The sequence below is a fragment of the Heloderma suspectum genome, chromosome 2 (assembly GCF_057233095.1).
Source record: "Heloderma suspectum isolate Gila_16-S chromosome 2, 16-S_ref, whole genome shotgun sequence".
In the NCBI taxonomy this organism is placed as follows: domain Eukaryota; kingdom Metazoa; phylum Chordata; class Lepidosauria; order Squamata; family Helodermatidae; genus Heloderma; species Heloderma suspectum.
The window spans coordinates 339,662,974-339,674,828 of NC_139459.1; the positions used below are offsets into that span (position 1 = coordinate 339,662,974).

The following is an 11,855-nucleotide window of genomic DNA, read 5'->3' on the forward strand; positions in this document are numbered from 1 at the left end:
GCAGTCCCCAAGAATACTGAAATTAGCTACCCTTGCCCTTGAATTGGTGCAAAGGCTGACCAGTTGAAGAAATAATATATAAAAACAAGGAATGTATGGATCTCACAGAAATACCACGGAAAAACGCAGTGAAGTAAGGAGGATCCACACTGGAAACTCAGGTAATGTGCTTCTATAGGGCAAAGCTAGATTGTAGGAGGCCTTGGGACATACGGTAGCCATCTTTTGAATGGGCAAAGGCCCTGTGCCACATTACAGCCAGGAATCTAACAGGTGAAGGTATTCAAAGCATGGGTCTGTGTTTTCTTTGTGTGTGTGTGGAAGCTGCATCTGTTAGTTTCTGCCTGTGGGGTAGTTCAAACACTGCCCCATACAAGCACTGTAGTGGTGCTTCATGTGAAGGCAGAACCACCTAAAAATGCTTTAAAGCCCAAACTGGTGCAGCATCTACACGCCAACACCGAAGATCCCCCAGGGAAGTGTAGTGTTTTTCAAACTCTGGCAATATAAAATCAAGCCCCCTGCATGATGGTGAGGTGTGTGAGCTGTAGAGCTGCTCAGAGAGAAATGTCTGGCAGCAATAACCTTGTTGTTTGGGACAGGGAAATGCAGGTAACACTTCGGGCACAGAACAGCAATGGACAGCTATTGCATGGTTGGGCAGCATAGTAGTTTATAATGGCAACATCAGACTTACTTGTCTGACTCCGAAGAGAAAGATCGTCGCTTTTTCTGGTAGGATTCTAGTGTCTTTAACTCCTGTGTGGCAAGTACAGATTCAACAGCTGAAGCTTTCTCCAGCACTGCATGATGATCTCCAGGCTTCCTCGGTAATGGTTATACCTGTTGAATTTCTAAATGTCATTGAGAATGTAAAGGCGCCAGAACCTACTGCATGGAGGAGTGAGGAGAGGAAGCAAATCTATGGGTAAAATCCAACCTAAGTGCTACTTAGAGTAGATTCATGGAAATGAATGAAGCTTAAGTTAGTTGTGACTAACTTAAGTTTTATTTATTTCAATGCATCTACTCTAAGAAGCACTTAGGTTGGATTTTACCCTATATGCTACAAATAAACCTAATTTGGATTAGTTTTTTGGGAGCTAGCCAATGCTTCAGAACAATCCTATAAGGGTCTATAAGAAGTAAGTCCTAATGGCTCTGTTCAGATGCACATTGGGGAAGGGTGGTTAGGTTAACCGTGGAGCGTGGTGGTTACCACTAACCACTGCGAGTCCTACTGCCACACATGCAGGTAACCATGTTCTGCAATGTGGTTAGACTAACCATTCTCTAACCACCCTCCCTCCTGCAGGAACCCATAGTCCTCCAGATGGGCGGCCATGCATCCCAGTGGCCTTCGTGCTGTTAGCCATTTTGGTGCTTGGTGCTGTTGGCCATTTTGGTGCTCAGTGGCTACTCCTTCTTTGGACATTCATGCCACAGAGCTCTATGGTGGCTGTCAGTTAACCACGGAGGTTGTTCAAACGTCATGCTAAGCCATGGTAGAGCCCACTAACCATCTTGCAGCTAGTGTTTGGTGAATGTGGTTAGTCTGTGGTTAATAAACCACCATGGTTTATTAACAGATGCCTGTGCAGACATCCTGCTAAGCTGACATGGTTAGCTCAAAATTCCTAACCATCATGGCTTAGCGTGCTATCTGAACAGGGCCATTTGAGTTCAATGGGGTTTACTCTCAGGTAAGTGGTAGTGCACCTCGGTGTTCAGTCATGCCGGCCACATGACCACGGAAGCGTCTTCGGACAGCGCTGGCTCTTCGGCTTAGAAACGGGGATGAGCACCGCACCCTAGAATCGGACACGACTGGTTGGGGACACCTTTACCTTTACTTTTTTTTAAGTGGTAGTGCAGCATTAAGGCGTAATGCTATGCATGTTTAGTCAGAAAAAAGTCCCACAACTCCCAGCATTCCCCAGCCAGCCATGCTGGGAATTGCAGGACTTCTTTCTGTCTAAACATGCATAGGATTGTGGCCTTAATCAATCAATTATCTACTAAGTTTTAGCGTGCGCTTGATTCAGCCTCATTTTAAATGTGGATGTTTTACCTTTTATTTCTTTTACATCTGACCAAGCAGGCTTTGACCCAGGAACGGGTGTGCCACAATTCAATGTACTGCAGCACAATCCTACTATATATGTCTACTCAGAAGTAAGCTCCACTGCGTTCAACGGGATTCATTCCCAGGTGAGTGTGTACAGGATTACAGCCTTGGACTTTTAACGTGCCACAAGACTCTCTCTCTCTCTCTCTCCTATAACGGTACCCGCCCCAAGCCCTGGAAACAGGGAAACAGACGCCCAAAGCGCGGGAAATAAAGAAATAAACCCCAGTGTTGAAAGTTGCGGTGACCAGCAGAGGCCTCTCGATTTTGCTAGCGGAGCAAAGAGGAAGCTGCTTGCTCCCTCTTCCTCCTCTACTCAGGAAGATCCTGGCTGGGACTCAGCCACGCCAGCGACGTCTCGCCTGGAGCGCGAGGGCGGCGTCCTCCGGGGCCGCTTGGAGCCCAGGGGCAGAGGCTGATGAGGCGCCGAAGCCCCTCTTTGCCCGGCCCAAGGGGGATCTGAGCCGCGCTGCCTTTGTGCCGCGCTCGGGGCGTCCCCGTGACGCAGGGAGGGCGCTCCGGCTGGGGAGCGAGCGCCCCGCGCCCGGCCCCCCTACCCTGGGTGAGTGCAGGAGGCGGGGAGGCGGGTCCGGGAGCCAAACAGTCGCGAGTTGCGGTGATCGTGCGTGTTTGGAGCGCAGCCTGGCGAGGAGGAAAGGCGGACGAGGCGGGCGGGAGCTGCTTTCGTGGAGCTCGTGGAGCAGGCGGAGGTGGTCTGTGGACGGACAACTCTGTCCGCAGCGGGGCGAATGGGAGAATGCGTGGCGGGTTTGATACAGCTAATGCACCTGGATCAACGAAGGGGGGTGGAACCGCGGTCGGTGCATCACCTCATTCGGGGCTGGGCCACGTGCCCTCCGGATGTGCTCGGACTGCAATTCCCATTGTCCCCCTCGCCGCTGGCTCTGCTCGCTAGGGCTGCTGGGAGTTGCAGCCCAACACCTGGAGGGCCCCGATTTGGCCACCCCTGCATCCGCCAAGGTGCCAACGGCTTGAAGAGGGTGGCTGTGGGAAGGAGGCGGAGGATGGTGGTTATGATTCAGTTAGGGTGCATTCCTATGCATGTTTGGACTGAAAAAAAGTCCTACAACTCCCAGCATTCCCCAGCCAGCTCTGCTGGCTGGGGAATGCTGGGAGTTGTAGGACTTTTTTTCAGTCTAAACGTGCATAGGATTGTGCCTTTAGTGTGCACTGCCAGGAGGGTGGGAGATGTAGATCAACTACTCCATTTCCTCTGTAAAATCATGCTTCTTTTTTAATGCTGACTGATCATATGAATGAAATGTTACCCTAAATACTAGCCTGCAGTTAGGGAGATGTGTTTCCTGAGGCCCTGCTGCTCATGCCTCCTCATTGTGAAAATAGTCTATTTATTCCATAAATAAATAGCCCAGAATGGACCTGTCCCCCTTCTCTCTTAGCCTTTTTTTTTAGTTCATAAAGGTGAATCCAGAATATTCACGGGTGGGTGGTGGGGTTAGGACTGGTCTGGCGGAAGCACAGCAGTAATCGACTACATGTTTTATATGCAGAAGGTGCTGGGTTCGATCCCTGGCGTCCCCAATTAAAAGGGGTCTCTCTCAGGTAGCAGGGAAAGGAAGAAACTCTATCTGTCTTCGCAGACGCACATGGCTGTACATAATAAAATCCTGTAATTCTATGATCTTACATAGAAGATCTCCTGCTTAGTGCCCCATTTCTGGGCTTTCTTGCTCACTCAGCATACACTGCAGCTGTCCCCAACCTGGGGCCCTCCAGATGTGTTGGACTACAACTCCCATCATCCCTGGCCAGCCTGGCCCTTTGGTATTATGGGAGTTGTAGACCAACACAACTAGAGGGTGCCAGGTTGGGGAAGGCTGGTGGACTGATTCAGTATGCCTGACACCTGCAAGTCAGTTGGGAACTGTATCAGTCTCTATGCAGAACCCTGTTAGCCGAAAATGACAAGCTATGGGCTAGCAGGATCAGTGCAAGTGGCCCAGTCCAAAACTGCACCTGTGGCACAAAATCACAAATTGCGCCACGCAGGCAAATGGCAGCACCAGAGTTACAAGTAAGCACTTCCTCAGCCCACCATGACAAGTGGCAGATTTGGTGGTGCACGCTCACAAATAGACCCACCCATTGGATCCACCTTCTGCTTGAAAGAATAGGCTAGATCCATTCCCAGCAGATCTCCCCCTCCCCGCTGCAAGACATTGCATTTTTAATGTTTTTAATCTTTGTAAACCGCCCAGAGAGCTCTGGCTATTGGGTGGTATGGAAATGTAATAACAATAACAACAACAGCATCTGAAGCTCTTCTGTGGAGACTGCAACAGGTAGCCCAGCTTTAATGAGGATACGACTCAGGATGTGGCATTACTGTGGGTTGCATCAGCTCATTACAGGACATGCACTTGGGAAAATAGCTGGTGTAGACACAGAGAAGGAAAGGAGTTGGCAGAAGGTAGATTGGAAGCTATTGATAGATCTCTGGGTAATCTGAAGTAGATTGGCTAGGATTTCTGACTCCCAATCGTTTACCAAAAGCAGCAACAAAAGGATCCCCCCCACCCCGCGCATCCTGCCCTAGATTATCCTACTGAAATGAAGAAAGATTGGGGTAAAACAGAAGTAAATTTTTGTGTAGAAGAACACAAATTCTTCCCAGTATTCTAGTATTCAGAACAAATTCCTGGGCTCGGAATTCTTTATTTCTAACTGTATGTCTTTTGGACCTGACGCCAATTGGTAGATCGCAAAGTTGTAATAAAAAAATGAAGCAGATCTTGCAAGCCTGAAGTCTGCGCAGTCTTGCTGTTGGAGCTGTTGGTGAGGGTCTTGGTCAAAGCTTTTTGAGGACACAGTTGCAACGCTGACAAGAACAACTGTTTTCTGTTTAAGAAAGAACTTTTAATATTTATTTGTTTGACCCGCTTGCTTTTCTACCCATACTGATCTCTAAGACAGCTAGCAAAATGATTAAAACAGTCACCGCAAATTAGCCCTCCTTCTCACTGAAGGCTCCTCCAGACATGACTATCAGCCTCTCATTCAGTGTTATCCTACTGCAAAATGGCTGCCACAAAAACCTGGCAAGAGCTATAACTACGATCGGGGTGGGTCTTCTCAGATCTCAGTATGGTTTCCAGCAGCTTCCTCTTCATTTCCACAGCAGCCCTAAGGGGCAGAAAGGGCTGGAGGGTGGGAGAATGGAAGGAGATGGCAACTGTTGCCCCAGTCTAGGCATTCTAGCTTAACATTCACTCCTGTCCTGTTTATCTCCCTGCAAAATCATTTCTGCTCCTGTCACTGACATTAGTGCTGACTGTATTCATGATCGCAGACCAACTACTGCAGACAACTTTCATATCAACTCTCATATCAAACACAAGCCTTTCCAGTGGAGCCTGTTCAACTGTGAGTGTAAATGGGGGCTGAGAATTTGATAGACCTGACTAAAGCTTTTGATTCAAGCCAGGGGGGGGCAAAACCTTTGGGCCACAGGCCAAATCTGATCTACCCAGGGCCCCAGTCTGGACCTCCAGGTTTCCCCAGAGAGTCACGCCCCCCCTCCCCAAGCCCAACCCCCTTTCCCCCAACCACCAGTCATTTGGTGGTTTCCTGGCTTTTGTCTTCAGTGCATTCTTTTCCCCATTCGAAAAGGCTGAAATGCCTCTCCCAAGGCTTCGTTCCTAGTAGGAAGAGCTTCAAGCTAAAATAGGCTGGTGTTTTGGCCCTGCTCTTTTGCCTTTGACCCCGCCCACCACTGGAGTGCAGCCCCCAAGAGCTTCTCCAAAATGGAATTTAGCCCTTGGGCTGAAAGTTTTAACACCCTGATTTAAGCCTTGTTCACACCCATATGTCTAGGGCACAATCCTATACACCTTTAGAAAGAAAAAAACTACAACTCCAAGCATTCCCCAACCAGCATGGCTGGCTAGGGAATGCTGGGAGTTGTAGGACTTTTTTCTGTCTAAATGTGCATAGGATTGCACCCTAGGTATATTATAGCGATCTCATTCTGCTGGTCTACTATACTGATTTCTTTATCAAAGTAGCCTTCCTGCCTGTGCCCTCCCCCACAAATGCTTGGCTTCTGGTTCTGGTTAGAATTAAATAGTGGTAGGCAACCAGGCACCTTCCAGATGTTTTAGACTACAACTCCTGTAAGCCCCAGCTAGCATGGCCAATGATCAGGGATTATGGGAGTTGTACTCTAAAACAACTGGAGAGTACCAGGTTGCTTGCCCTGAGTTAGACTATCTGGAAGTATTTTTTTAAATTTATGAATCATAAATGTTATTTGCCCACACTCTTCCATTCATACTTTTGCTATCATAGTTCCTGTGCTACAACTGAGCTAACATAGGGTATGGCAGCGGAGGCTGGTGGCTCCAGTTTCGGTGGGGCTGTGAATCCATTCTGGGCTTCAGTCAAAACCAGCCAGAACTCTAAGGGAGCTATCCAAGGTGCTGATCCTATTTTGGGGGTAGGGTTCAGCACCTTGGATAGCTTCTTTAGATTCTGGCTGGTTTTGACTGAAGCCCAGAATGGATTCACAGTCCCACCGAAATTAGAGCCACCAGCCTCCACTGGTGTATGGTTAAGACAATGGGCAATGAGCTGCAAGTCCCTAGTTCAAATCTTGGCTCAGCTATGAGCCCTGCAGTTGGTCTTAAGCAAGGCACTATGTTTCAGCCTCAGCACCCTCATCTGTAATGAGGGGGCAGGGATAATAACACTGGCCCACCTTACAAAGTTGTTGTGAGAATTGCGGAGAGAATGCGTGATAGTTGCCTTTGAGTACTCAGGAGAATCTGCTTTCTAAATGCTGCTTATCATGTCCTCTTTTATCTGGTTGGTGATAATGATCTCATTCTGGATTCTGTGTTTCCTTTCAGCCACTGAACAGAAAATGGAGGAGATTCCCCAGAGGGAAAGTCCTAAACTGGTGGAATTGTATAGCGCAACAGCAGGAGCATCCCGAAGGAACAGTGCCCAAGTAGAAGAAGCATCTGAAAACCAGCAGGGCCCAGAAACACAAAAGAACAAACACTCTGAATTCAGAAAACAGAAGTGTGTCCCTTCCCCAGGGAGCTCCAAGGAAGCCACAATACGGCCCGTTTGGCAAAGAAAGCGGATGTCAAAGAAACACCATCCATGCCCTGACTGTGGGAAGGTGTTCAACAGAACCTCAGCCCTCAATGCCCACCGGAGAGTCCACACAGGTGAGAAGCCATACAAGTGTGCAGAGTGCGGGAAGAACTTCAGCAAGAGTTCGCACCTCATTGCTCATCGGAGAATCCACACGGGTGAAAGACCGTACACCTGCTTGACTTGTGGGAAAAGCTTCAATCACTCTTCCCATGTCATTACCCACCAGAGAACCCATACCGGGGAGAAACTCTATAAGTGTCTAGAGTGTGGGAAAAACTTCCGCTACAGCTCCGATCTCATCAGGCACCAGATCGAGCATGCCGGAGAGAAGCCCTACCAGTGCTCTGACTGTGGGAAATGCTTCAATCGGAGCTCCAACCTCCTCATACACCAGAGAATACACACAGGGGAGAAACCCTATAAGTGCCTTGAGTGTGGGAGAAGCTTCAGCTACAGCTCAGTCCTTATAAGGCACCAAAGAGTGCACACATCCGAGAAGCCTTATAAGTGCCCTGACTGTGGGGAAGGTTTCCACGTGAATGCAAGCCTTCTTACACACCAGAGAATACACACGGGAGAGAAACACTATTCATGCCCACAGTGTGGGAAAAGTTTCAGATGGATCTCTCATCTTAATAGGCATCAGAAGATCCACACAGCAGAGAAAGCTGTGTAAAAACTCTATAAATACTGGGAAAGTGTCTATGGTGCTCAGATCTTAAGCTGAAGTATACTTTTTACTACTCTTGTTCAGTATTCCTCTCTTATTATCCATTCCTCTTATCTCTTTTGCCTAATTTTATATTGTAAGCCACTTTTGGGCAGGGGTCTATTCATTTTGTTCTTTTATAAAGCAATATATAAAAGAATATATGAAAGCCGCCATGTGCACCCTTTTTTGGAGGAAATATGGGATATAAATTAAATCAGTCAAATAAATAAGCATTAGGCATTCTTTCAACAATTTCCAGAGGTGTAGCCATGTTACTCTGTACTGAAGAAAAATCATCGAAGAACCTTGCACCTTAAAGACTAACAAAGGAATTTCAAAGGGAAGTTCCAAGAACAAACTGCTGGACTACAATTCGTCAAGAAGTTCAATTCTATTCATTTAGGTCTGAATAGAGACAATGGCTTTCTGTCCCACCACAGATGTTAATTAACTCGGCATTGCTAATTTGATTGTGTTATCAGCTATCACTGCTGTTGTGAAGCATCACTGTCCTTATTTTGCATACATTCAAGCTCTAATTGAATTGTCAGTGTACATTTTGCATTGCATTTCCCTCTGATCTCAGAGTTTACAATTCTGCGTTATATATGCCTGCAATTCTGGATAACACTTCATGCATTTGATGAAGTGGACTCTAGCACACAAAAGCTTATTAACTGATCTTTCAGGTGGCACAATACTTTTTGTTGTTTTTATATCAGTAATAACACCCTTACGGTGCAACCCTATCGGGGAGGTCGGCCGCCTTTGAACTTGGAGGCGGCCAACTACCCAGTGCAGGGGGAGCACAGCCCAGAGGGAATCCTCTCCTTTGTGCTCTGGCCGCCCTGTATTTGCGGCTAGACAGCCAATTTTGGCTGTCTAGATGGGGACTTCAGAGCGAGAGTGGGGAGGCCACACGACGCATAGCAAGTGTTGTAACGACACTTCCGCCATCTCCTCCCCACCCCTGGGAGTGCTCCCTTTTTGCCCGCTCTGTGCTGCGTTTAGGAACGTGGAGACAGGGAAGAACTGCGCCATCTACAAGGTGGTGGGGGAAGGGGCAAGGAGGGCAGTTTCTGGGAATCGAACTCAAGCTTGGTTCCCAGAAACCAAAAAATCCTATGGCCATTCCATCAGCTGGCTTTTAATGGCTCAGGACAGGATTGGGAGATATATATTTGTATTTATTTGTTTGCGTTTTTCAGTTTTGTCTTTTATATTGGTTACCTTTCTGAGCCTAAGAGGTGGGGCATGATAGAAATTCAAATAAATACCTTAGGTGCTACCTTCTCCTGTGTGTGTCATCATGGTGCCTTGTGCTCATCAGATAGGAACTGCACAGTATGCAGCAACTGTGGAATTCCCTTTGTAAGCCTCCCTTTTTAAGACCTCTTCCCAAGATTTTTGGAGCATTTTTACTGACCAGAGTAGACAGGCCTTGGGAAGAGGTCTTTCCCAGCCCCAGTGACTTAAGATCCTTTACCTGGAGATGCCAGAGTCTAGATGTGGGTCATTAAAATGTGCATTGTACCATTCAAGTAGGGGTATTCTGTGCATGGTCTAGATATCTGCAACTATTTCATCAGATCCTGACTTATCCTTCAGTTTTGTATTTTTTTGTGTTGCTAAATCCATAAGTCACTTACCATATTGGTTCATTGCACTCTATAAGGCAGGAGTGTCAAACCTCTTTCCACCCAAGGGCCAAGTTCAATTTTAGAGCTCTCAGGGGGCTGCATTCCAGTGGTGGGTGGGGGTGTAGTCAAAGACAAAAGTGAAAGACAAGACCAAAATACCAACAGCCCAGCATATTCTGGTTTAAAGCTCTTACTGCCTTAGAAGAGGCAGCCCAACCTTTTCGAAAGGGGAAAACCATGCAAAAGCTGGAAAACCACCAAACAAGTGGGGTGGGGTGGGGAAGCAGGAACCACCTGGTGATGTGGGGAAAGGTGCATGGCTATCTGGGGAACCCAGGAGGGCTGGATTTTCACCCCAGAAGGGCTGGATTTGGCCCCTGGGACTGAGGTTCAACACCCCTGCTAGAAGGTTTAGCAGATTGTTGGTCCTAAATCTGTAAAGTGACATTAATTAAACAGAACCTCAGTTTAGGAGTGGAGATCCATTGTACTGAGAAATCTCATATACTAGTGGGTTTAGGAAATCTCCTTGGGCTATTATCTGACTGTCTAGTTAGGACATACTGTTTGTATGTCCTAACTTCAGTCCCTGAAAACTCCCATAGAAAGGTAGCAAGGCTGGGAAAGACCCCTGCCTGAATTGCTGCAGGCTGGAGAGCCACTCCCAGACCTCTATACTGAACTAGATGGCTGTGTGGTTCTCACTCAGCATAGCACATCTCTCTCTCTCTTCCGTATGTCTGCAGAGGAAGAATTCTGATTCTAACCTGCATCTCTATGGTCTTCCATAGATATATCTTTCATGATCTGCAAAACCAAAAGGCAGTTGTGATACCCAAGTTGTCAAGAAACAATGTCTCTGTGTACACGTTAGTCAAAGGCTGTGTCTTTTGTACCTCTCCCTCCCACATCTATCCTTTATTAGTATTGCTTACATTGATATCCCAGCTTTCCTCAAGGATTGAATTTAAGATGGCATTCTTTGGATTTCTAGGTGGTCTCCTGTCCAGGCACTGACTGGACCCAAACCTGCTTAGTTTCAGCAAGGCTGCTATGTGCTAATGTGCCTTTAGACCATGCTCAGGACATGTCTTTACAAACAATCAAAGAGCATCATAGTCACTGCTGCAACAGTGTAGCACAATTCTGTGAGATTTAGGCTAGCTGTGATGTACACATGCAGCAGAATAAAATGGTAGAATGGATTGCATCTCTTGTAACTTCATGCACATGTGTGTCTGTGTATGGATTTTTCAGTGCTCCAATAAAAAACCTCCCTGCAAGTGGAAAATCAGCACCACTGGCAAGTGAGTCTTTTTACCTGATATGCTAGTTTTTTGCTTGCAGTTGAGGTCGGTGTTTTGGTTTTAAATGGGTAGCATTAAAAAATGGCATCTTCTGCATGCAGTCTGAAGAATCATAGAATCATAGAACAGTAGGGTTGGAAGGAGCCTACAAGGCCATTGAGTCCAACCTCCTGCTCAGTGCAGGAATCCAAGTCAGAGCATCCCTGACAGATGGCTGTCCAGCCTTGACTTGAATGCCTCCAGTGTGGGAGAGCCCACCACCCCCCTAGGGAATTGGTTCCATTGTTGTATTGCTCTAACAGTCAGGAAGGTTTTCCTGATGTTCAGCCAGAATCTGGCTTCCTGTCACTTGAGCCCATTCTTCCGTGTCCTGCACTCTGGGATGATCAAGAAGAGATGCTGGCCTTCCTCTCTGTGACAACCTTTCAAGTACTTGAAGAGCGCTATCATATCTCCCCTCAGTCTTCTCTTCTCAAGGCTAAACATGCCCAGTCCTTTCAGTCTCTCTTCATAGGGCTTTGTTTCCAGTCCCCTGATCATCTTTGTTGCCCTCCTCTGTACCGTCTCCAGCTTGTCTGCATCCTTCTTAAAGTGTGGTGCCCAGAACTGGACACAGTACTCCAGATGAGGCCTAACCAGTGCTGAGTAGAGGGGAACTAGTACTTCCCAGGATTCGGAAGCGATACTTCTATTAATGCAGCCCAAAATAGCATTTGCCTTTTTTGCAGCCACATCACATTGTTGGCTCATATTCAGCTTGTGATCTACAACAGAGACAGAGCCCACATGACCATCTTAGGATTTGACCGCCACATGCTGCTGCTTGTATTGCCCAAGAGTCTAGCTGTGGCTATACCATCAGCACAACAGGATGATATAATGCCAAGGTGGTTGAAGGGACTACATAATTTCAGAATGTAGGT

The 11,855-nt window shown here is 47.2% G+C and overlaps 1 protein-coding gene and 1 long non-coding RNA gene across 3 annotated transcripts in view; one reads left to right on the forward strand and one right to left on the reverse strand.

Moving 5' to 3' along the window:
* Positions 1-3,035, reverse strand: part of LOC146355151 (uncharacterized) — a 10,269-nt gene extending 7,234 nt beyond the window's left edge. Inside the window, exons 1-2 of the long non-coding RNA XR_014788604.1 lie at positions 2,959-3,035; positions 698-843 (exon numbers count right to left, since the gene is read on the reverse strand). This is a non-coding gene — a long non-coding RNA (uncharacterized LOC146355151). The remainder of the gene's footprint in view (positions 1-697; positions 844-2,958) is intronic.
* On the forward strand, positions 2,493-10,906 carry LOC146355152 (uncharacterized). 2 transcript variants are annotated; one of them, XM_084840756.1, is made up of 3 exons: positions 2,493-2,690; positions 5,436-5,533; positions 7,018-10,906. In XM_084840756.1, the coding sequence occupies exon 3, from the start codon at positions 7,032-7,034 to the stop codon at positions 7,947-7,949; it is 918 nt and encodes a 305-aa protein (XP_084696882.1). In that variant the 5' UTR covers positions 2,493-2,690; positions 5,436-5,533; positions 7,018-7,031; the 3' UTR covers positions 7,950-10,906. The 2 variants fall into 2 exon arrangements, with proteins under 2 accessions (XP_084696882.1, XP_084696881.1); XM_084840755.1 differs by lacking the exon at positions 5,436-5,533.
* The last annotated feature ends 949 nt before the right edge of the window (positions 10,907-11,855 follow it).

Excerpts from the sequence above, each read along its gene's own strand:
- LOC146355152 (XM_084840756.1), top strand. The coding sequence starts at position 7,032 with ATGGAGGAGATTCCCCAGAGGGAAAGTCCTAAACTGGTGGAATTGTAT.